This window comes from Lissotriton vulgaris, chromosome 3_1, assembly GCF_964263255.1.
Source record: "Lissotriton vulgaris chromosome 3_1, aLisVul1.2, whole genome shotgun sequence".
Classification (NCBI taxonomy): domain Eukaryota; kingdom Metazoa; phylum Chordata; class Amphibia; order Caudata; family Salamandridae; genus Lissotriton; species Lissotriton vulgaris.
Window position 1 is genome coordinate 2103064134 of NC_141689.1, and position 25813 is coordinate 2103089946.

Consider the following 25813-nt stretch of genomic DNA (forward strand, 5'->3'; position numbering starts at 1 on the left):
AATAATTACAGGATGCCGATGTATGATGCTAGATTAAATATTATTGTTGAGGCACAATAATAATGTTATGTTTCAATTATTCAAATGCAAACAGTATTGCGCCATACTGCTCCTAACAAAACACAGGACATGCTTGTATCATCAGCATGTCCCAGCCAATGTACATGATACTCGAGTGCGCCTCCGGCGCGCAGCACCCAATCGCCTCTCTGCCTCTTCCTCTGGGACGGCACGTGTCCCTGCAGTGGGCCTGGTGCTGCGGATTAACACGCCAACCTGTGAGGCTGACAGGCTGCTGACACTGGAGGTGCCCTCACTGGTGTCGTCCCCCCCGACATTGCCTGGCCCAGTAGGATGGAGTGCCAGTACGGCAGTGGTGACCTGCTCCAACACTCGTGCAACATCCTCGCAGCATTGGATCATCTGCTGCGCCAGGGACCGTCGTGAGAGCTGGGAGGTGGCATTCCCAACTATATAGTTTGAGCGGGTGTATGCTGACAGCCGCGTAAGTAGCTGCCGGTGGCGGCGGCGGGTGGTGTTGCACTGCGATATGAGCGCAGCAGTGTTGGCCTCCATGGCTGTCGTCATGTGCTCAATCCTGTCGGCCACATTAGCCACATTGCGGCCAATGTTGTGGAGCTGCAGTTGCATCGCCCCTTGCCGTCGTGCCTGCAGTTGGTGGATGCGTAGCATCCGGCGCTCAATGCTCAGGCCCGGCACGCGCACAGCCATCCCCCTCCTGCCGCTGCATGCTGTGTTCTGCTGGCGAGCCCTGCCATGCCTGCTCTGCTGGCTGGCCACAGTGGGTGTGCGCACTGTCTCCGCTGTAGCTGCACCAGATGTAGAGGGTCCAGCTGGTGGTGGAGTTATGGTTGTCAAAGGTTGAGCGCCTGATGGTGGTGGCACAGATGGTCTCGCCCTGGCTGCGGGGATAGGTGCTGCGCCTGATGGTGGTGGCACAGATGGTCTTGCCCTGTGTTGGACCCGGCCCTTTAGGCAGGTTCACCCCTAGACTTTTTTTGCTTTTTCCTAGCCTGTTTCTGGAACCTGGTGTTGGTGATTTTAGGCCTCTGGGGACTTTTTCACTGTGGTACAGTGTAAAGTGCTGGAGCTCTCTGTGTATGTATGGTGAGTGACCTGCCCTCCCTTAGGAATGAATGGGGAATATGTATGCCCATGGTAGTTCCTGATGTGTGGGGAGTGCAGGGGCGAGTTTGGTATGTACGAACTCGTGAGACTGAATGCTGCAAAATGGTATATGCGGCATGAGTGTGTCTAGTCTAGAAGTACCCCTTTTGGAAGTTGGCATATTTGTGTAAGTTGTTGCTGGCGTGTGATTGGCTGGTGAGCCTGGCCCAGAGTGCCTGGGCCTGCTTGTGGATTGACTGTCTGGTTTGAGGATGACAGGGGCTGGAGAGCCCAGGAGGTTGTCTGAAGTCAGCCCATGGATGAAAGGCAGCATCTGCTGCCAGGGAAGTGGGAGGAGATGGCACCTGATAGTGAAGGGCTGTGCCTGCCTAACTACAAAGCTGGCTCCACCTCCCACTGGGCGACTGTCACCTCTGTCCCTGATACTGAAGGGACTTCCCTATAAACAGTTCTAGCTGGTTCTCACACTGCCTGCTTCAAAGGACTTCAAAGGACTTCAAAGACTTTTGGCTGTATAAGAAGGGGCTGCGTCCCCTTCTAAAATGTTCTTGTTTCTGACTTGAATCTACCAGGGGCGGGCGCTGCCCAGCCCCTGGATGCCTGGAGGACAGCTGGGGGACCCCTCTGCCTTGCCTGGGCAGATGGGGGGGGGACATTGCTTTGCCCCCTTGGAATCTCTGGGACCTTCTGCAGCATGGAGAAGCTGCATTTTCCTTGCTGGGAGCTCTGTTGCTCCATCCTTTGATCTCCAGGTCTGCTGATACCTTTTTGGTTGGCTTTGGTTTTGCCAAGGCTTCATTACAGCCTTCCTGCGCCTTATTTTTGGGCTTGGGCGCTTTTACCCTGATTTCTGGCAGAGCGCTGTGGCTATCCCGTGTGGGAAGCGCTCCTGCCCTTGGTGCGCCTTCCGAGTGCTGCGTGTGCACTTTATTTTTTTAGGTACGGGTATTCTCCCGTTTATATGCCCCTGCTGTGAGTGCCCGCCTCGCTGGTATATTTCATTTTAGTAGCGAGGGTGCTCACCCCTCGTTATGCCCCTTGGTTCACCGCCGCGACCCGGGGCATGCATCTGCCTGGGAAATCACCGCCGCAGCTCCAAAGCCACGAAGATTGCACCGAAGGGACTGCCTGCTGATTGGCGGCTGATCCGGGAAAGCCGCGCACGGATTGGGCCTTAGCGGAGGGCTCGACGAGGAAGTCGCGTCCTGATTGGCCCAGGAAGCACTGACGTCAGCGGAGGCTCGCCGCAGGGCCGCGCTGGGATTGGCCCAGCCCCCGAAGCAAGACTCCGCTCCTGAGAAGCCCTCGCTGGAGCACCGAGGCATCTGACCGTGCCCCGGTGAGTGAAGGAGCCTATGAGAAGATGGCGGCCGTTGCTGGGGCTCCCGTGTGCAGAGGGAGCCCCGAGTGAGGGAGCCCTGCCCGGGTGAGGAGAAGCGGAGGGGGCGCGAGGCACATTGCCGGTGCCTGCCCCCACCGCGAGGCTCCCCGACTGGAGAGAGAAGCCGCCGACCAGTGGGTGAGCAGACGGAAGGGAGGGGCGCCGGGACACATTGTCGGTGTCCGCCCCCCCCCAGTAGCGCGAGTTCGCGCTCCTTGTGCGTGTGGAGCCATGAGGGCTCCAAGGGCGGCCCGGTTGGCAGTGGGTCGCCCCAACGTGGGAGAGCCCAGAGATGCTCTAGGGGGGCCATTTCTTGTGATGTACGAGCCCAGCGAGGCTCGAGGGCCCTTTTGTTGAAAGGCACGAGTCAGGGCGGCCCCGGATGGCAGTGGGTCGCCCCAACGCTGAATAGAGCCTGTTAGGCTCATGGGGGACATCTTTGCTGAGGAGCCAGAGGGCTCCAGAGAGATATTTGTTTTAGAGCCTGTGTGGCTCAGGTGGCGCAGATTTGTTCTAGGGGCTACTGAGAGCCCTGCCACAGCTTTTTGATCCCAGCTGCCCAGCACTTTGTGGGCAGCTGCCACGTTTAGGCTTTTTGTACTTTGAAACTGGCGCTGCATGGCAGCGCACCCTGACTTTGGACTCAGGGCATCCTTGCCCCACAAGGCCAGTTGGCCTAGGGACTGCCACAGGTGGTGGCTTATGTAAATTATGCGCAATGTGATTCCTATGTATTTAATAGTAATTGCCTACTGTGTGTTTTTGCGCTATTGTATTGTTCTGGCACCTCTGAATGTTTTTAGGCATCATGTGTCTTTCTTTCCATGCGCTGCACCTCTGAATGTTTAGTCATCATGTGTCTTCTTGCGCTGCACCCCTGAATGTATTTTATTGCATCATGTGCTTTATTCTTAACACCTCTGAATGTTTTAGGCATCATGTGTTTCTCTTTATTACTCCTCTGAATGTGGTTCATGCATCATGGGTAATGTGTTCTGGTATACCCCTAAATGTATTTTATTCTTAGGTGGTTGTCCTTTTTAGTACAGGTGGTCCTAGTAAGGTCCTGGTTCCTGTTACCAGTGGATACTGGTTGTGATCTTTTTGATTACTATTTTATGTTTATTATTCCTTATTCTAAAGGTGCTATATCTGATTATGACAGTGGCCCATGTGGCCCTGTCTTGTGAATAATCCCTTGTAAATATTGCCCGTGCCAGTTGGCACAATGTACATGTGTGATACTATCTGATGTGTTTTTACAATACAAAAGTTATTTTTATAATATCCTTGTGTGGAGTCTCTTTTGTGGTGTGCCTAGTATGTTGTTGCTGTTGTGCGCTGGCGCAAATGCTTTACACATTGCCTCCGAGTTTAGCCTTACTGCTTGTGCCAAGCTACCAAGGGGGTGAGCAGGGGTTATCTTGGCGTGTGACTTCCTTGCCCTGACTAGAATGGTGGTTTCTGCCTGGCTTTGGCGTCAGCCTTAGCCTACCAGAAATAGCCAGTTCTAACACCCTGGCTGCGGGGATAGGTGCTGCGCCTGATGGTGGTGGCGCAGATGGTGTTGCCCTGGCTGCGGGGATAGGTGCTGCGCCTGATGGTGGTGGCGCAGATGGTGTTGCCCTGGCTTGCGGGGATAGGTGCTGCGCCTGATGGTGGTGGCGCAGATGGTGTTGCCCTGGCTGCGGGGATAGGTGCTGCACCTGTTGGTGCAGGATGTGTCGCTGTTGGCACCTCCTGGGCATCCTCTGGTTGCTCGTCAATGAGCAGCCTGTCGCTGTCGCTGCTGTTGTCAGCGCCACCTGTGAGGGAAAGTGGACGTACATTAGTTGCATGTATCTGTCACACGTGCAGTTGCTACATGCATGCTGGATGACATTCCCTGACTGGCTGTGGCATTGCGTACTTTGGGACATGTCTGGCTGCATTGGGGTTCTTGTACATTGTGGGCAGACTACATGTCCCACAATGCTTTTGGGCATGACCTAATATGCATGGATTGTATGACTTTGGATGATTATGGAAGGCTATAGGGTCATGGCCATTGATAGGGGACAGGGTCGCAGTCGCATGCCACTTACCTTGGCTCTCTTGGGTGGGGCAGGATGAGTCCAGATTGATGACCCCAATGCACGCCTCTGGCTCTAGAGTGTCCTCCACGCGGTCCTCCATGGGGGTGTTGGGAGGGACTGTAGGTTCTCCACCTCCAGTAAGCATGGGCGAATTTTGCGGATCTCGCGTTCGCGAATTTTGCGGATTTGCGGATTCGCAATCCGCAAAATCCGCGAATTCGCGGATTTTTTTTTTTGTGTTCGCCCGTGTTTCTGCCAGTTCGCGAGGGTTTTTACAATTTCGCAATTTGCGAACTTACCTGTCGGGTCGCAAGTTTTGCGAACTTGTTGTTTCTACGTGTCCAGCCTGTTTGGGACACTCTTCTTCATCACTGCCACTCTCTGTCACCACTGCCACTCTCTGACTACTCATGCCACCCTCTGGCCCACCCATGCCACCCTCTGTTTCATCACCACACCCTCTGGTTGTCCAGTGTACATTATTTTCGACAAAGCAAAGCACACCTTCCCTGCCTCAAGTGACCTGAATTAATTTGGGGCTGATTAATGTGTCACAGAATATTTTTTTAGCTGGCACCTGCTTCCTTAGTGCGCCCTGATTAGTGATCTTTTGCACTTGCTAAGTGCTTTCATTGTTGCAAAATTAGTTACAACACCTGCCCTGCCCCAACTGACAATAATGAATTAGGGGCTGATTAATGGATTTGAACTTCCAGCCTGGCTCCTGCTTGTCTCCCTTAGCTGTAATTCAGGACCTTTGTGGCATATGTGTAACTATTCTGAGGTTCAGAGCAGGGTCACATAATAGTTTCAACTGGCAACTGAACTCTGGAGGGGCCCCTCAGGAAGCACTACAGGAAATGGCTACTAATGATGAGCCTGAACTTTTGAACCTGGTAAGTAGTTACTTTCAGTTTTGCTAAGAGCGTATTTCTGCAATTTTGCACTTATTCGCGGGGCGCGAACTCACGCGAACAGTGCGAGCAGTGCGAGCAAAATCCGCTGCTCGCGGATTTGCGGATTTTGCGGGAGATTCGCGAATGTCCCGAAAATCCGCAAAATCCGCGAGCGGAACGGATTTTCCGCCCATACTTAACCTCCAGTAGCCAGGGTCTCGCCCAGCCTCTCTGCCACCCTCTCCTTGGCACGACCTCGGAGGTCGTACCACCTCTTCTTCAGCTCCTCCAGCGACCTGTCTGTCACGCCCACAGAGTTTACTTTTGCCGCTATCCCAAGCCAGATTCGGCGTTTCTCCGCCTCAGGCACCCTCCTGGAGTCTTTTCCAAAAAGTTTTGGGTGGTTATCAACCACCCCATCAATCAGGTGCTCCAACTCCTGCTCAGAGAACTTGAGCTTCCGCTTGCGCCCGGTGTCACTGGGCCCTGGTACAGCCTCCTCTGCCATTGCTGCAGTGAGATAAGTTGAGGATTTGCAAGTTTGCAGGTGTCCTGGAAGGAGCTCAGTGAGATGCAGCCTCGAGATCAGCCTCACTGTTCTGAATGGGGGTGGGAACTGGCTGCTTCCTGGTTGTGATGTCATCACTGTGCTCGAAATGTGACTTTCCGTTTTTCCGATCTCGCGATTTTGCGAGATCGCATTTAGCGATCTCGCAATTAGCGATATCGCAATTAGTGATATCGCAATTCCTACTCGGATGTTGACGGAAATAGCGATTATTCTGCGATTTTAGAAAATCGCTAACGCTTTTTGCGACCGCGTACGAATCGCTTTATTTACTCGGTAATTTTGATGAATGCCGATCTGTGATTCGCTAATATCCGCGTTCTCTACACCTCCATTTCGGGCGGTTGTCAAGGTTACCAACAAGTTACTCACCTATACGCTACCGTTCCGCTCACGTGATCATGGAGCGAAACGAAATACTTCACTAGACACTTCGCGTTAGTCTGACGATAACCCTCTATTCGATATATTCTACATCATCTATCTTTTGGAGAGTGTACTAGTTTGTATAAACAAGATGAATAACGCAAAGAACGCAAATGCCTGATTCAAATAAATCCAATATTAAAACGAGTCACTCTGGTGATTCGAACCCCTGTTTGCCAATGTAACAAAAAAATCCCACGCTCTACTCGGTGTGCTGTGGTATAAGTGCGGTGTGTTGTGTGATTTGCACTGTACAAGGTACTACATGTTTGACTCTGGATTCAAAAACAGTACTAACAAAATAAAAATAATAACACATTATAGCATATCATATCGCAGGTCTCCTTTCCAGTGTAAGAAATACAACAGCACATGTTTCTAAATTGATTTACAAATAGCATGACAGTTCGGCGTTATTTGCGTTATTCATCTTGTTTATACAAACTAGTACACTCTCCAAAAGATGTGGAGGTGTAGAGAACGCGGAGAAAAACGGAACGAAACGCCAAGGTAGCTAGAAACAGGTCAGTTTCTCCATTGGAAACCGAGACAGCCTAATTGGTTTTAGATTAATGCTGGTAGCTACGAACCCGGTCAGAGCGAGTTTCTTATGAGTTTTATTGATATTGTTGTTTTTCAGACCATGACGTTTTAGTGAAGAACAATGGCACGTAAGTGAATGCATGTGCAATTGAATTGGTAGACAGAAGCACGGGCAGATAAAGGGCAATAGGTGTGAGATATGGAATGCACACTGGGAGACCTACATTTTTGTAATTAAACACACACATAGATGACACATTGAGACTCTGGAACATCATTATAATTATTCTTTATTATTTTGTGTTTTTATAGTATTGATTCCCTGATGATGGGCGACATGATTTCGCCCGAAATGCATTGGAGTAAAAAGGAATTATGTCACTGATGTGGAAATACGGAGAAAGTTTCTTTGGAATATTTACAAGATGTGTATAATGAAATTAAATCATCAAAAAATATAAAATAAAAGAAAGTTGTTTATCAAGGAATTAACAAGTGTGGAATCCTCTGATTGCAAGGGAGGAAAACAAGGTATGCCCAAGGGGATGTCCTTAATGTCTCATTAGGGACACACCACAGAATCTGTCAAATAGGCGCCCAGGGACGTTGGCCGCCACCTACGGAGCACCCAAAAAGTAAAACTAACTGTGTAAAATAAGTTGTGCACTCATCCCACTTTTCATATATCTATTCAAGTTAGTCCCCCGGAAGGAGTAGCACACTAAAGAATCATGAGTAACTACGAAGAGATAACAAGAAGTACAGAAGCTAGGGCAGAAACTTTTGCTTTTAAAGAAACAGAAGCAGATCGTATATATGCTTTGATAAGGGAAGAACTATCACAGGAACCCTCTACCCGGGGTAAGGAACAAAACGCCAAACAACTAATCTACCTGACCAAAAGACTAATTAAGCAAAAGCTCCACGCTAGTACACTGATAAAATATCATCGAGCCCAGCGCATACCGAGAGGCCTAAGGATTTCCCTAAAACCCTCACTTTGCAAAAACTCGAAGCAATTCCAGGATAAGTGGTTTGCAATTCTTAATAAATGTTCACTGGACCTCATCCTATTGATAATAGAGGAACTATCAGGAATACTAGAAGAACTCACAAAAGAAATTGCTGAAGTATCAGAGGATTTATCAAAGATGTTAACTACGGAGGAATTAACACAAACACTGAATGACATTAAAGAACAGATGGAAAAACACACAAAAGATATTAATGAAAGAAAAATCAGAAAATTTAAAAGGGACACCCTTGATTATAAGTTAGGGGAAGTATATACATGGGCTGACATCTATGCCCAGAAGAGAAAAAATCGACCATATTCACCTAACACGGATACATCTTCCACCGGAAGTGATACTTCACAGAGATCCCAAAGACCACAACCAAGCTCAAAACAACGAGAACAAGTTCAGTCAGAACCTAGAGTACAATCAGGGGGAATGATACAAGATGATATCCAAGCAGAACAACCAACGACAAGCATTCCAATAACAGTGAATCCTTTTTTAGAACAAGGTCAGGCCCAAAAAAGCGACCCCGGAGAGGACAAATCAAAAGAAAAAGACAAAGAGAAGGAACACCCCAACACGAGGAGCACCACGATTCCAAAAAAGGACAAAGACAAGAAGAAAACACAAACATAAATCAATTGGTTACCAATATCAGTGATTACCAACCAAGTGAATATGAACTTAACTTACTACAGAGAGGCACTTCATATGTTCCGACAACCAACACGAATGCATTGGAATTAGAAGTGAGTTTTTTCAAACTCATGCGAAAACTTAGGCTACGTCACTTCTTTGATCATGTCCTTCCTCATTCAGACAAAGAGACCGATGACCAACTGTGTGGATTACGAACCACTAGCACCTTCCAAGTCATAAAACATTGGATCTGTTTGAAAAAATGGTTAAACAGGATTTATCCCAACTTAAATGTGATAAACATTCTAAAAGAAATTTGACACAGAAGGATTTGGATACTTTAAAGAAATTGGCCATAAGTACAGACTTAAGGATCACAAAAGCAGATAAGGGAGGCGCCCTTGTTATTATGAATAACTCCATGTATGAAGAGAAAGTTCTAGAACATATTTCAGATACAAACACCTATCTACAACTAAGTGGGAATCCTACAATGGAATTTTCAAAAATACTATGTAACATTGTGAACAAAGCGTATGAAATGGGAACCATCAACATTAAAACTAAGAATTTTCTAGTGAAACAAAATCCAAAAAGTCCGATATTTTACATGATACCGAAAATCCACAAAAACTTGACGGATCCACCCCTGTGACCAATAGTTTCAACCAGAGGAAGTTTACATGAGCCTATCGGTCAACTGATTGACAGACATCTCCAACCTACAGTAAGAAGTATGAGAACGTATGTCAAGGACACAACTGACTTTTTACTAAAACTAGAGAAAATCAGTATAGATCCAAATGAAACTATTATCATGTGCACAGCAGACGTCTGGTCTCTGTACACATCGATACCACATCACCTTGGTATGGAAGCAATTGAAAGAGCCCTATTGAACACTGATTTGAATCATGACTTACAGGTTTTTCTCATGGAACTAATGACATTCAGGTTGTATCAAAGTTGTTTCAATATGGAGATCAGTGGTATCAACAACTTACAGGAACAGCCATGGGAAATTCGGCGGCACCGGTGTACGCTAATATTTTTATGCAAAATTATGAGGAAACCAATATGTTTTCTAAACCAATATGGAATGAAAATCTCAAATTCATGGTACGCTACATAGATGGCATTTTTATAATGTGGAAATCTTCAAAAATTCTGTTGGAAAAAGCCCTATGTGAATTCAACAAAGAGGACAGTCGTATACAACTAACTTGGGATATATCAGACTCTACAGTAACCTTTTTGGATATGAGAATCACCATCACCAATAAAGGCTTTGAAACAAACGTATATCGTAAAGAAACAGACAGAAACAACTTGTTACACTTTACAAGCTTTCACCAACCTAGCTTAAAACAACATCTACCATATTCACAAATGACAAGAGTCAAAAGAATCACATCAGATAGCACAAAGGTGAAAACCTCACTGGAGGAAATGGCTACAAGATTCACAAATAGAGGTTACCCTAAAGAGGTAATAGACAAAGCAAGAAAAAGAGTGGATACTATGGACAGAAAGGATCTTCTAAAACCGTCTAGTAAACATGAGGAAGCACGCATAGTAGCGGTATCAAAATACTCAACACAAAGTCACAATTTCAAAAGAATTATCATTAAACACTGGAAAATGTTAAAGTTTGAACCTGACTTTCAACAATCTTTTGATCAAGTTCCTATATTTGCTCACACTAGAGCACAGAACTTGGGACAAATCTTGAAACACCGGCAACCTCAAACCAAAGTATTCAAAGGAACAAAGCCATGTTTAAGTTGTGGAAGTTGTAACAGCATTATTAGAGGTAATACAATAAATCACCCAATGAAAGGAAACAAGATTAAGATTAGAGTCAATGCGACATGCAATACCAAGAATGTTATATACGCACTAAAATGCCCGTACGGGAAATTATATATTGGAAAAACGGAAAGAAGCATTAAAACACGACTGACAGAGCATAAGTCAAACATACGGCTGAAGAACACTAAATCCACAGTAGCTACCCATTTCATGGAGGCTAAACACAATATCTCCCAATTACAATATATAGTCTTGGAGGTAGTAGAAAGAACAGAAGGAAGAGACAACACCAAACATATGTTGCAACAAGAGAACTATTGGATACATAGACTGTGTACTCATAGCCCGAACGGGCTTAATGAACGGAGTGAACTGTCATGCTATTTGTAAATCAATTTAGAAACATGTGCTGTTGTCTTTCTTACACTGGAAAGGAGACCTGCGATATGATATGCTATAATGTGTTATTATTTTTATTTTGTTAGTACTGTTTTTGAATCCAGAGTCAAACATGTAGTACCTTGTACAGTGCAAATCACACAACACACCGCACTTATACCACAGCACACCGAGTAGAGCGTGGGATTTTTTGTTACATTGGCAAACAAGGGTTCGAATCACCAGAGTGACTAGTTTTATTATTGGATTTAATTTGAATCAGGCGTTTGCGTTATTTGCGTTATTCATCTTGTTTATACAAACTAGTACACTCTCCAAAAGATAGATGATGTAGAATATATCGAATAGAGGGTTATCGTCAGACTAACGCGAAGTGTCTAGTGAAGTATTTCGTTTCGCTCCATGATCACGTGAGCGGAACGGTAGCGTATAGGTGAGTAACTTGTTGGTAACCTTGACAACCGCCCAAAATGGAGGTGTAGAGAACGCGGAGAAAAACGGAACGAAACGCCAAGGTAGCTAGAAACAGGTCAGTTTCTCCATTGGAAACCGAGACAGCCTCACTGGTTTTAGATTAATGCTGGTAGCTACGAACCCAGTCAGAGCGAGTTTCTTATGAGTTTTATTGATATTGTTGTTTTTCAGACCATGACGTTTTAGTGAAGAACAGTGGCACGTAAGTGAATGCATGTGCAATTGAATTGATAGACAGAAGCACGGGCAGATAAAGGGCAATAGGTGTGAGATATGGAATGCACACTGGGAGACCTACATTTTTGTAATTAAACACACACATAGATGACACATTGAGACTCTGGAACATCATTATAATTATTCTTTATTATTTTGTGTTTTTATAGCATTGATTCCCTGATGAAGGGCGACATGATTTCGTCCGAAATGCATTGGAGTAAAAAGGAATTATGTCACTGATGTGGAAATACGGAGAAAGTTTCTTTGGAATATTTACATGATGTGTATAATGAAATTAAATCATCAAAAAATATAAAACAAAAGAAAGTTGTTTATCAAGGAATTAACAAGTGTGGAATCCTCTGATTGCAAGGGAGGAAAACAAGGTGTGCCCAAGGGGATTTCCTTAATGTCTCATTAGGGACACACCACAGAATCTGTCAAATAGGTGCCCAGGGACGTTGGCCGCCACCTACGGAGCACCCAAAAAGTAAAACTAACTGTGTAAAATAAGTTGTGCACTCATCCCACTTTTCATATAGCCGGGTCTATACGCCACCTGAAATTGCCTTCAAGAAAGTCTTCAAGTGCACAGCATAGGGATGTTGTGGTGTAGTGACCAAAGTGGCGCACTGTGGAAAGGGGAGTGGTGGCAAAGTTTGAATCCTAGCATCTCCACTTGAACAAATTGTGTATTAAATGTGTATTTCTTGGTAAGGCATAGTTTCTCCTTATGCCTCATTTCCTTTATCTTTGAAAAACTGGGAGTGCTTTGCAGTGAGACCGGTTACGGTATGTGCTATACATGAGAAGGGTCGGTCAATGTAGTTCTCCTTGGGCTGGCCACCTCCCTAGGAGCTGCAGGCAGCAGTTAGTAGGTACTCCCCCAATGGAGTTTGTGGTGTGATGTAACCTGTGGGGTGACCTGTATGCAGTGCGGCTCTATAACAGTGATTATTGGTCCGTTCAACAGACAACAAACCTCAGTTCACCTTCTGAGATGTCCCCTATAGCTGTGAGTTTGTGTGGGACTAGAAAAAAACACTTTAACTGTTTCACTGTGGAAAGCACAGAACAAAAATCAACAACCCCCTCTGCTTATGGTGTGCATTATTCTGTTGTCTAGTAACAGGTTAAACTTAAAATCAGCTAAAACACCACCAATTCAAACTCATGAATATTTGCACCTTGCCCCTAAAAGCAGCCTGTGGTTCAATTCCCTTTCAGCTTATTTACTTCGAAGAAAGTGCATTAACAGCCTGTCCTTAGGCCGCGTTTGTCCTTTAGTCTGAAGGTACAAAACAAATCTCTGGTCTGAGCCAGAGTTAGCTGAGAAAAAAAGGAAAGTGCAATCCTTCTGAAACCCGCCCTTCTGCATTTTTCATACGGAACAACTGTATTCTGGGTACATTTTAATTATGATTAGCCTAGAGCATTGACGTCGCAACCCAGCCCCTGGCACATACCTGTCGTTCACTCTCTAGGTTCGTACGCCCGCCCTGCCCCTGACCGCTCAGAACACATGACACCAGTGGTACATAGTGTCTCGTCTCTAGGTGATCTAGGATATAGCAATCTAGTCTAGTCCAGCCTAGAGGAGTAAGGCAAGCATGTTCACTCACACACAGGTAAATGCGTCTGACAGTAGATACACTCTAGTATCACTCTCCCAGAAATGGCTTTATGGTCACTCTGCATGAAAATATAAAGGGCGCTACGCAGACCACTGTCCCTTGGGGTAACTCTCAGCTAAAACATATTTGGGCGCCTTCTGGTCACCAAAACTGTCTGAAAAATGTACTGTGGTTTGCACATTAAGGGCTTATTCCCAAAGGCATTCTGGATTGTGTAAAGTCGTACTCCTAGAGCCCTCTTTTACCTACTCTTTTATATTGTGCATTGGCCACAAACATATCAAATGTGAATACAATGATGACATTACAGGAAAGTGTATAGACTCTTGGTCCAAACAGGAAAGACTGGGCCTTTTATGTTCAATTACTATTAGGGAGTGAGGCATTATCGGGGACAACTAACAAACACATGTAAGAGTGCATAGAGTGTTCCGGTAGATATACTTTCCATACTCATAAATGCTTTAGTGAATCAGCCCCTAAATATATTGTGTTGCAAAATGTAGATGTAAGTGAAGGGGACTGTGAAGTCCTTGCATTGACATTGGGACATTCCCTGCTTGGATTATTGATATCTACAAGAACTCATTTGTTATGAATGAATGGGTATACCCTAAGGGTTCATTCATGATGTCTTCCTCTGCCCACCTTTACGTCAATGCTAGCATCCCTAAGTACCTTCCAGGTATAAATATACCTTCACTTGCCATGGCAAGTTACGGCTACCTACCGGTTGCATGACTGCATACTTGCACGGCTTGGCTATGGCTCGCCGCGGCAAGTTCGGAAGGAATTTGAGTCCCCGCCTGACGCACTGACCAGACGCTGTCATCCTCCTTGCACAGAATCCAGCTCCAGTGTTTTCTGACTTCCTTTGCTGGGTGTTGGAGATCAAGACCCGGAAAGAGATTCCAACCTCTCTCATTCTAAGGTATGGGGCAGACTAGAACCTAGAGGGATTCTTGACATACTTACTAACTAAACTTAAACTATAGCATACCATGCTATAGAAAACAGCACCTACTTCTTACCTCGTACTACACTTAGGTTAGCTACTCTGGGGTAGAACTATTTAGAAGTACTAGACGAGTATTCACATTTTAGCCAGTGTTATTTATGTATGTATATGAATATAGGTCATAGGTAAAAGACAATGCTATTACAGTATTATTTCTTCCTACTGCTCATGCTGTACATTTTATATCTTGCATACTATCTAACGCTCGTAACAGCTCATATCTCTTGCACGAGAAATAAGACTGTTTAATAAATCCTTTTATTGAAACGCCTATCTATACTTTCTGGGTAACTCTGCAGAAACAAAGCACGCACAATTGACTGAGTGAAACTGTTATCTATTGTTTCCATGACTCTGAGACTGTTCCAATTCTAAAGGGAAACAAAGTTTTCATGTTTATGCGGATGTCAGAAACTAATCCCTTCTTGTTCATTCGAGAAGTGTCTAGTGACCTCTGAGTTAGCTGGCACATAAGGTAATTAAGTTTAATGTACTCAATAGGACCATACTGACCTCAGTCCTATGCTAAAACTATAGTGTATATTATTCCAATGCACAGAGCCTATAAGGGAAATAGGAACCACACTACGTTCCAACTGCAGCAGGTTTTATCAGCTGGAGCCCTTTGTCTCTTTCCTCCTATTTAACTTCCCAGTGCTTGCTGCTTCTGACACATGCACATCATGATGTCAGCGTCACTGCACTGTGTTTGCCCGTACATGCAAAGCCTGACACTACACTCACTTGACCCAGGCCCAGAGGATAGGACACACACTCAAGTTTGTTTGCACTTTTTTTTTACATTTGACAAGGACACACAAAGAAAGCAAGTGTTCGAAGCAGATATTTGCTTAGTATTACCATTAGTGGAAAGGCTAACTTTCTAAGGATAGAAAACCATGGAGTAAGGACCAAGCAGGGACTGGTACAGTTCAACCCTAAAACTGGAAGCAAGGGATGAAAAGGAGAATATGGAGGAGATTGGTACCCTCTTTGGCCATGCTCGCACTAAAACTTTAAAAATAAATAGTGGAAAGAGCAGAATTGCTGGACAGTTGACCATTCCTAGTTTCCAAACTGTATGGGTTCATGTACATAAGGACACAACCATCAGTTGACACATGGCAAAATATTTAATTGGGGCTGCTTTCGTTCCAGCTTGGGGTTCGTTTCCCTAATGGAAATGCCAATTGAACAAAGACAGATGTTTTTTTCTTGATCCCCTTTTTGGACATTCAGCTATATATGTCCAGTCAGAATAGAAGTAGAAACCGTACTGCTGAAATAAGCAAGCATTGATAAAGCAAATATGTCTGCTTCGTGCAGTACGCATGCATATACAGGCATGCACAAATGCTGTGGCGGTGCTAATGGAAAGGATAGTGGTAATAGTGGCCAATGTGGTGGCAGTGGTGGTGCAAAAGTGATAACAGGCATGGCAACTATGGTGATGGCAATGATTGTAGTGGTAATGGTGATGGTAATGATGATACTGATAATGTTGTTATGATGAGGGTGGCAGCAACGGTAATAGCAGCAAAGGTTATGCCAGTAATGAGGGTAATGGTGAGTCTATGGTTACTGTTGTGCTGGTAACGGTGGTTCAGGTGAGGGAGAAAGGAAGAGGACAAACGATAAGCAAATGAGCAAAAGAGGTGAGATGTTTCTATTCAGAAGTGAGGGGCAGAATCACAGTACAAACAGAAGTAACCAGCAGCAAAAGATTCTACCTGGCGTGAGCAGAAGAGTTACCCTGCTGGGGATGTGATTTGTAAAGACAACCCAGTGTGGCTGTATCACTGTGGCCGCAAGGCGGGCTTAACAGTAGAAGAGCCACAGCCATTCTAACTAGGAGGGTGGGATTGAGCAGAAACCGGGATTTCCCAAGAAAGCCCATTTGGAGTTCAGGCTATCTTGCTGTACAAAGATGAAAAATCATTCAAGAGGCCTTCTTAAGCTCAGGGTTCCACTGAAGTCCTGATAAAAGAGTGTTAAAAAGCCTACAGGAGTACACCATTACCGCGGCTCCAGTTAAAATGGGAGGAGGAATTTGGTAGAGCTCTACATGATAGCGAATGGCTGATGGCCCTGGAACACCACAAGAAGGTATCATGTAGCCAACGCTTCAAAAATATCCAATTTAATATTCTGCACCGTGCATATCTCACACCAGAAAGGCTAAAGTGTCCCTTCCCTGCGTCACAGTTCGATTGCCCGTGGTGCCACACTTCTGAGGCCACGTTCATCCATATGTTATGGACTTGCCCCACGTTACAACCCTTTCGCATGGCAGTGCACACCTCAATCCAGACAGTCACAGGTCTGACAGGGCTCACCACATGGGAGGCTAGCGCCCTTGGGATATTTAGGCGAAGTAAACAGCGAAAGGTGGAAACCCGATTTGCGGTACTAGCCCTCGCTTTGGCAAAGCGGAGCATTACATTACACTGGGGCTCACCAGATTATTATAGTCGGATTTGTATTGTGCATCACTGCTCCAGCAACGGGGCGTCCCAGAGCCGGATGGTTTCCTGATAGCAGCATGGAGGGGGGCGGTCAAGAAATGGAGTGCAGCGGAGGAGGAAACAATCAGACATGAGGAGGCGTGCGGAACAAGGCGGCGCACCATATCCATGGAGTGGTCAATTCCCCAGCATAGCTTCAAGCAGGTATTAGATACCCCCACAGAAACCCCTGTCGGTACCCAAACAGTGCTTAGCCCCGTCATCTCCCGCACCACACAAGCCTCTTCTGGGTGGGTCCCTCTCCCCCTACCCTAGATGACACACAGTCCTCGGCCCAGTGAAAGAGAGCAATGTGTGGAATTAGTAATTCAGCTAAGAACACTGCCCCTACTCCTTATCCCACCTTCCCCAGTTATGTCTCCCCAGGATTTCTTTCTACCCAATGACATGCACACACGCGATGAGAGAGTAACAGCCAAACCCAAGAGTTACGCAGTTTAATATGAAACTCATTGTCTTTAAGCAAGCACATAGACCCACAGACCACTTGAACTGAGACTAACAACTAGTCTGATGAGGATGTTATGTTGAGATAATGCATGTAATGTATGTCCAATAATGTCCAACGATGGTGTTAGATGTATAATCTACATGAAATATGCAAAATCCAATAAAAAGGTTTATTAAAAAAAAGCCTACAGCAGTAAAAACATGATTGCTTTTTGGACACAAAGCATTTATGGGATACAGAATTGAATGGATGATAATTTGGTGCATGCAAAATAGTCCCTAAGGAACTGTAATGGAATCGCTCCATAGGTGGTACAAAGATACATCAAACAGCCAATAGCAGGTGGTGAGAGAGGAATGCTTCTCTAAACCCAAAGTATGTATTTGTTAATTTTATTCATTTATTTATTACACTTCTAAAGCGCACTATCACCTAAAAAAAGGCATCCTGGCACTGACAGACTCATATCGGAGGGGTGCCGAACTGATGGCGAACTAGGGATTTGGGAAAAGCCATGTTTTTAAACTCCTCCTGAACAAGAGGAGGTCGGAGGTATGTCTAAGCTCAGCCCGAAGGGCATTCCACAGTTTTGCCGCCGCCACGCCAAACAATCTCCTGCTTTGGATTTCTTGAACCTAGGTATTGTCACCAACCTAACCGAGGAGGATCGTAGGTTACAGGCCGGCACATGCCACATGAACTTCCTTTGTAAACGAACAGGGCCCAACCCATGGAGAGCTTTAAAGGCCAAACAGAGAGACTTAAATTGAACCCTCTGTCTCACTGGGAGCCAGTGCAGCTGAGCCAGCACCCTTGAAGAAGAGGATCTAGTTGGGCACCCCAGGGCTAATTTTCCCGCCGCAGACTGAATTCTCTGGAGTCTATCCATAAGATAACTTGGGGACTCCAACAACAGAGTATTACAGTAGTCTAACCTACTTAGCACGGTGCAACGCACCACCTCTACCCGGGCAAGAGGCGGTAACAGTGGAAGGATTTTCATCAAGAGTCTGATAATGGCCAGATAGCCTGCTACTATCTTCGAAACCTGCGCCTCCAGGGTAAGATCGCTGTTAAATATGACACCCAGGTTCCGCACTACCTTCACTGGCTGCACCAATGGGGAGAAATCTGCAGGGTAGAAGAGATTGCACCCTAGGCCTTGGGCAGTATAGCACCTCCGTTTTTCCTGTATTGAATTGCAGGGAATTGGCCTTCAACCAACCCGCCGTATCTCGCAGGCAGTTGTGGAATACTTCCAAAGAAGTTGACTCATCTCCCTCCAAGGAGAGAATCAACTGCATATCATCAGCATAGTTAACAATTTCAATATTGTATTGTTTGATGACCGCGATTAAAAGCTACATATAGATGTTAAATAATATCGGGCTGACTGCCGTAGCCTTATGGAACACCATGCGAGATGGTAGAAAAGGCGGATTGGAAGGGAGGGAGGGGCACAGCTTGTTCTCTGTCCTGAAGAAAGGACTCAAACCACCCAAGCCTGTCCAGCAGAATTCCATGGTTCACCGTATCGAAGGCGGCAGACAGGTCAAGCAGGATCAAAACACCTGCCTGACCCCTGTCTGCCTGCCAACGAAGCTCATCCAGCACGGTCACCAGGGCCATCTCGGTGCCATGGGCTGGCGAAAGCCAAACTGGAGCTTATGCTGTTCTAGGTGTCTAGAGGATCCGTTAAAGGATCAGTAACACAATATCTTTCTGACAGCAACTAAAACTGTCTGGAGCCAGACCACTGCCGTAACAAACCTTGAGGGGTGACCCCTGCAAGGTATGTGGAGGGCCCCCCTCCGGACTCTACCAGGAGCTCTCTGGTTGGAGTACTGTGCTGAGGGAGCCCCCTAGAGCTTGCCCCTCCCCCGCCCCGTGTGGGCTGCGGGGGCCTGTGTTACGCCACTGAGCCAGACCTAAAACACCAACCAATAGCAACCAACACCATTAGAAGCCAAATATAATTTACACGCTGCAGCTTGGATAGTTGGTCACAGAAATTTGGAAGATGTTCAAAACCCCATAAGACAACAACTAGATGCAATAAAGACCTTTGACACTGGTCAGATGGGTTTTCCAACATTAAGAGTGCAAACTGTGAAAGAAGTAAAGGCTGTCAAAACAATTAATGTGTTGGCAGCCGAGAATGTGAAGATGTCCTAGAAGCAATTATGATAATTAGTAGGGTATTTGAAAAAAACAGAGTAGGATGTTTATTTGTGTTCATAATGCAATTAAAAAGAATCGTCCTATACATTATGTCTCAAGCATCCATCATTACCTGCAATATACTTGAGATAGAATTAATTCGATCCCCTGTGTATCACAGTGGAAGGGATGATGCTCAGTTTAGGTTAGAGCTATCCAAAAGAAGAATATTTATCAAACCTCTTCAAAGGTAAAAGTAATCTTCTCTTGGGAAGTGACATTAAAAATCTGATGTACGTCTACACCAACGGTTCTGAAGTCGCAAGATATAACTTCACTGAGTCGTTTCTCGAGTCCCTCCTAGTTAGTTTGCTCCCCATAAACCCTCTGTCTCTTGGAGGATAGAACATGACACACATGCTGTGACACTGAATAGTCTCACCTTGCCCATAGATGCTGTTGTAGGAGAACTGAAAGACAGAATCAATGTATTTATGACTAAACTGTATCCCCACAAGCAAGTGGTACCCTGGTGGTTCGGAGAAAGATGATCAGATGAGCTTGGGTAGTTCTAATAATTCACCAAAGAGTAGAGAGACTGGTCTGATGATCTCTCAAGAGGACTCCTTAAGAGATGGCTTTGAAGAGGACATCATGTTCCGGTGAGCTGGGGGTATTGTCATTCACCGGGGCATGCCCTTTTGAAAAACCTAATCTTGATCAGGCCAATCTGGCTAACTACCGTCCCATCTCCCTCTTGCCTTGGGTGAGTAAGATTCTAGAGAGACACGTAAATAATACTCTTGTAGCCTTTCTGGAATCTAACAATCTACTGCACCCTTCCCAGACTGGGTTTCGTGCCCAGCTGGGCACTGAGACTGCGCGCCTTGCTGTGAGAGAGGAAGCAAGAAGGAATCTAGACCAAGGGCACTGCGGCTATTATCCTTCTTGATCTCAGTGCCACATTCAACACTGTTAACCATGCTACTTTGCTCCTCAGGTTCAAGAATCTGGGAGTGTCCGGCTTGGCAATAGAGTGGCTGCAGTCTTTTCTCAGTGTAGGTTCTTTTAGGGTCTTTGAAGGAGATGCCGTCTCCAACAAGTTCCCTCTCAGCTGTGGGGTTTCCCAGGGTTCTGCCCTGAGCCCTACGCTGTTTAATGTATAAACGAGACCCTTGGCAGAGATTTTCCATCCATTTGGCATAAAAAATATCACCTATGCAGATGACACTCAGCTCGTGGTGGCTCTCAACCACCCGAGGGGTCATCTAGCACCCTAGGCTGTTGCCTAGAGGAAGTTGCCAAATGGATGGAACTCTCATGCCTTAAACTTAATGGGGTCAAGACGGAGCTTATGCTCAGGGGCAACTCCCCTTCCTTCAAGCCGGCATCTTTTTGGCCAAATTGCCCAGGTCCGGCCCTGCCCCTAAAGACCAGATTAAGAGCCTTGGTATCTGGCTTGACCATTCCCTTACGTGTAGTCATCAGGCAGCGAAGCTCTCAGCAACCTGCTTTGGCCTACTAAGGATGCTTCGTAAGGTTCTTCCCCTTTTCTCTTTCAACGCTAGAAAGATCCTGTTTCCAAGCTTTGATCCTCTCCCGCTTGGATTATGGGAATGGCTTATATCTGGGAGCACCGCAGTATACCATCAATAAGCTCCAAATCATTCAGAACTGTGCCGCCCACAGACTCCTTCAGATTCCTCATCGGCAGTCCGTTAAGCAAGATCTAAGGAGCCTGCACTGGCTACCGATCAGAGAAAGGATTCAGTTCAAGGCTATGTGTTTGGTCCATAAAGCCTTCTGAAGAACGGCCCGTCCATTCTCCAATCTCTGATCACTCCCTATCAACCGAAGAGAGACCGTCTGTCATCTGCCTCTTTTCTTGCTCTTCAACCCAGAATAAGGAGGGTCAGATGCGGGCCGTGCCATCGGTTGGAATGCTCTTCCACTTCAATTGCGGAAAGAGCCCAACCTCCTCTCATTCCACAAACTTTTAAAAACCTGGCTGTTTTAGATCTATGTTCTTCTCCTACTGTTCTGCCCCCTGAACTCGTCTGCAGCACTTGGAGGCCTCCGGGTAGCCATTGCTCTTTATAAATGACATTTCATTTATTCATTCATTCATTTATTTCATCCATTCATTCACACTATTGTAAACTATTATTTTAGACTAAAGCAGAGTAAGGTACGTACCCAGAAGGATGTGGCTCCGCTCCCGAGCATATTCCCCTCCTGGAACAAACTTGAAAGCAGTGCACCAAATGCAGGCTAAAATTTCCAGTACAAAAATCACCATGGAGGCACCGAGGACTTTCCCAGGGTGGCCGGAGCTAATAAGCCGCCCAGTCAGGTGAGGCCAGACAGACATGGTGTAAACAGCAAGAACACAACCGGAAATGAAGGCGCCCTCTGTCTGTAAATAGAGGAGTCCTCCTGCAGCTGCTGCGCCTGTAGGACAAAGAAAAGGACTTGAGTTAGCTGATTTTGAGAGGGCAAGTTATGACCTTTTTGGACAACTAAGTGATGTCTGTGTCAAGCACATTTTATAATGTTAAAAATAAACAGTATCACAATGTCTAATTTGATACAAAACTTGTAGGGACTTAGGTGTTCCTTACGATGGCAGGAGGACCACCACTGTCAGCCCGTTGGTGGTGGTCCGTCCACTAATTCTGAGGGCTGATCAGACCGCCACATTACGAAGGTGGGGGGATCATTGGCGGTCAGAAATCCGACCGCCACAGTCCCGACAGTCCGATAGAATCCAACCACCAAATGGACCGCCCACATTAGCCAGAATGGGTGAACAGTCAAAATATCGAGTCCAAAATATCGATTGGACATAATATCGAGTTTTGAATATAGATTGGACAAAATATCGAATGGACAGAATATATATATCAAAAATATCGTTTTTAAGGTAAGTAATGTAATATCAAATGTTAAAAATATAGAAAGATAAAATATCGAAGTATATAATATAGATTATTAAAAATATCGATTTTTTAATAATATCGATTTTTTAAGTGTTTTTTATGTTATAATATGTGTGAAAAGTGTGTATTTATGTTATAATTAATTTTTATTAATGATTTTTGTATTTTTCTTTTTTGCGTAATTTAATTCTGTAGCGGGTTGTGGGTTTATAGGGGAATAGGGTGAGAAGTAATTTAATTATAATTAATTAATTATGTTAATTTATTTATTGGTATTAATTTATAATTAATAGTTAATTAATTTATATTTGGTCATTAATTATATTTTAATTGGTAATTAATTTTAATTAATTGATTAATTGATAATTATGTTAATTTTACAAATTTATTTTCTGTAGCGGGTTGTTGGTTTATAGGGGAATAGGGTGGGAAGTAATTTATTTATAATTAATTAAATAATGTAATTAATTTAATTGTATTTAATTCTAATGGATTGTTAATTAATTTTTAATTATTAAATAATTCATAGTTAATTATTAATTACTTTGTATTAATAGGTAACTAATTGTAATAATTAATGTTAGTCATTTTAATTGATAAATTATTATATTATATTAAATTGGTAATTCTTTTAAATAATTTTTTATAGATATTATTTTACATGTTTTACAATAATATATGAAGTATTTACTTTCCCTAATGTTGCATTCTCTGGAGTGGGAATATTAATTTTTACTCCTACGCTATCCAACGCTTTCCCTACTGTTGCACTCACTGGAGTGGGAATAGTAATTTTTATCCGTACGCTATCCAACGCTTTCCCTACTGTTGCACTCTTTGGAGTGGGAATAGTAAATTTTACCTCTACGCTATCCAACGCTTTCCCTACTGTTGCACCCACTGGAGTGGGAATAGTAAATTTTACCTCTACGCTATCCAACGCTTTCCCTACTGTTGCACTCACTGGAGTGGGAATAGTAATTTTAACCCCTACGCTATCCAACGCTTTCCCTACTGTTGCACTCTTTGGAGTAGGAATAGTAGGGGTGCCGCTCGAGGCTGGAGACGCTGACTGCCTGTCACAAGCCCTTGGAGTTTGCCGGTTCCAGAATCTACTTTGGGATTACGGCGTGAGGTGTGAGGTCATCGGACATCGCTCGGGCGTGTAGCGGGACTGCGAGGACCAGGGGGCCAAGTTTCAGCTCATTGGCCGCACCTGGGTTCTCTTCGCCCCACCCCCACCCTCTCTCTCACCCTACAAAAGGAATAACAGCTACGCGCACACGGGACGCGCACGGGTCCAAGCTCGGGGCTAAGCCCGGGGAAAGGGCGGCCGTTTGAGGCCGTTAGAGAACGGTAGAGACCGGACCGGGCCACCCCCCTAACGGTTTGATTCCCTGGACACCTTCACCCTCCTGTCTGGCTACCTGGTAGTTTGGACCTAACACAATGGCTACGAGAGAAACAAGAAGCAAGGTAGCTTCCATGGTCTCAGGTACTTTGGACAATTTTCTTGGAAAGGCTAATACAGTGGTAAATAAGGGACTCTCAGTGTTAGAAAAGCAAATTGCCGAAGGTGTAGAAAAGTCGTACCTGGCTTCTTCGGGGTCCTCATCCATTGTTAGATCATCACTGCTTGATGCTATGCATTTATCATTAATGGATAGCATTGACCAAACCATAGAGTCTGTCCTACAACAGCTAAGGACACCATCTAATCCACACATGGACAGAGACTCAGTATACATCTCTAATGAGGTGGATTCCTCCCCTACTGTAGAGCTAGTCCCACCTAGGGCTATGGGGGATGTTTCTACTGTAATGGAACAAATGGGTCAAAGAGAAGTTGCTGCCCCGAAAAGAAAAAGATCTAGGAAGTCTAAATGTGCTAAAAGGGCTAAAGTTGACCCCACAACGAACACTACTGAAGATAGCTTGGAGGCCCCCGGAACTTCCACCACGGGGAACGATGCGGAAACGGCAAGTCCTCTACCCCTTTCCCCCAACCCTTTACCCACGCATATCGGCCCATGCATTTCTGGAGGGGGTATTACCGATACATCAGAGCATATCATTTGCTCACTTACTGATATTTTCAAAAGTCTTTTGGATCCTCTCTCCCTCAAACTAGACTCTATTGAGGCTAGACTTCTAGCTTTAGAAAGATCAAGTGGAAGTGGTGGCGAGCAGCAAGGGTTACGAGTAGATACGCATGGAGCTAGCGGGGCTAATGTTGGGATTCCTCCTTCCCCTACTGCAATAATTACTGTGGCTCCTATTTTACCAACAGCTCCTTCCCGGGAGAACACCACTACAGTCTCCCCACCACAACTTGCCCCTGTGCCCCTTCCTAGGCAACTGCCTCCGATACCAACTGCCAGGAGGTCGAAGCCACCTGCTCCGGCTAGTACATCTGGACAGGAAAGACCATCTAATGAAATACCCAACTGTCCAAACCGGTTAGCCAGCTCCTCCAATCGGCGAAAAACAGTTAATCTGCCCCCTGAGCGGCGGTGGGGGTACCGGAGCTTTCCAGCAACGTGGTGGAATCTTATGATTCCCTACGCAACAAAGTTATTAGCTGGCTAAATGTCCAAAGGCCCTACCACCTAACTTAAGAGGAGAAGTACTCATGGTTAGAAGGGTCTCATGGGTTGGGTACACTGTTAAGAAAAGGGTGGAGGATTGCATAGTTGTAACCTTTAAGAATCCACAGGTTGCCACGTATATTTGTAATTGGATAGGGAGCTCAGGAAATACATCGATAGAATTGGTCCCTCTGTCGTTCTTCTATCCTAATGTACGTGACTTGACTATGAGGAGGGACGATGGTTGGACAAGGGTGGGATTTGCCGTTGATGGGTCAAGATATAGGCCTACCCGCATTGATATCCCTGTCCATGGCAACTATATGCACCCCAACAGATTCACTTGCCTTGATCAGGTTGATTGACTCCTGAAGGGTGCATCTACTGGGCCCACCCAAAGTATCGCTGGTGAACCTTTAGGACAGGGGAGAGGGAAAGGCGCAATTGGTAACACCACTCACGATCCTGACGCATTCCCCCGGGAGAGCCCAAGTTCTTCCAGCTCCCGGGCCCAGGCAAATTACCTACTTTCGAGTCCACCTCCCCCTAATTTAGCACCCGTAGTTTCACCTTCCTTGGTAAAAACATTGCAAGGGCCCGAAGTTGTACCGTCGGATATCGCATACGAGACAATCAGGGGGCTGGGATCAAAGACTCCAGTTGGAACCTTGAAGGTCCTCTCCTGGAATGTGGCGGGTGTTGTCAATAAACTGGGTAAAAGTGAGTGGGATTCCTTAGTGGGCAGCTTTGACATCTGTCTCTTTCAAGGGACCTGGGCCAGGGAACCCCTGCTTATAGCTGGATACGCAATCTTTGAAATCAAAGCTAAGTGGAGTGGTAAAGGGAGGCCCTCAGGTGGTTTGGCGGTCTGGGTAGCTAGTCATATTGGGTGTAA

General features: G+C 45.5%; 1 protein-coding gene across 1 annotated transcript in view; it reads right to left on the bottom strand.

Annotated features, from left to right (window-relative positions):
• The window catches only part of CWH43 (cell wall biogenesis 43 C-terminal homolog), a 433217-nt gene that overhangs the window by 203110 nt on the left and 204294 nt on the right, over nucleotides 1-25813 (bottom strand). The window contains exon 7 of the mRNA XM_086962659.1: nucleotides 21588-21842. Within this exon, the coding sequence (XP_086818785.1) occupies nucleotides 21588-21842 (255 nt within the window). The remainder of the gene's footprint in view (nucleotides 1-21587; nucleotides 21843-25813) is intronic.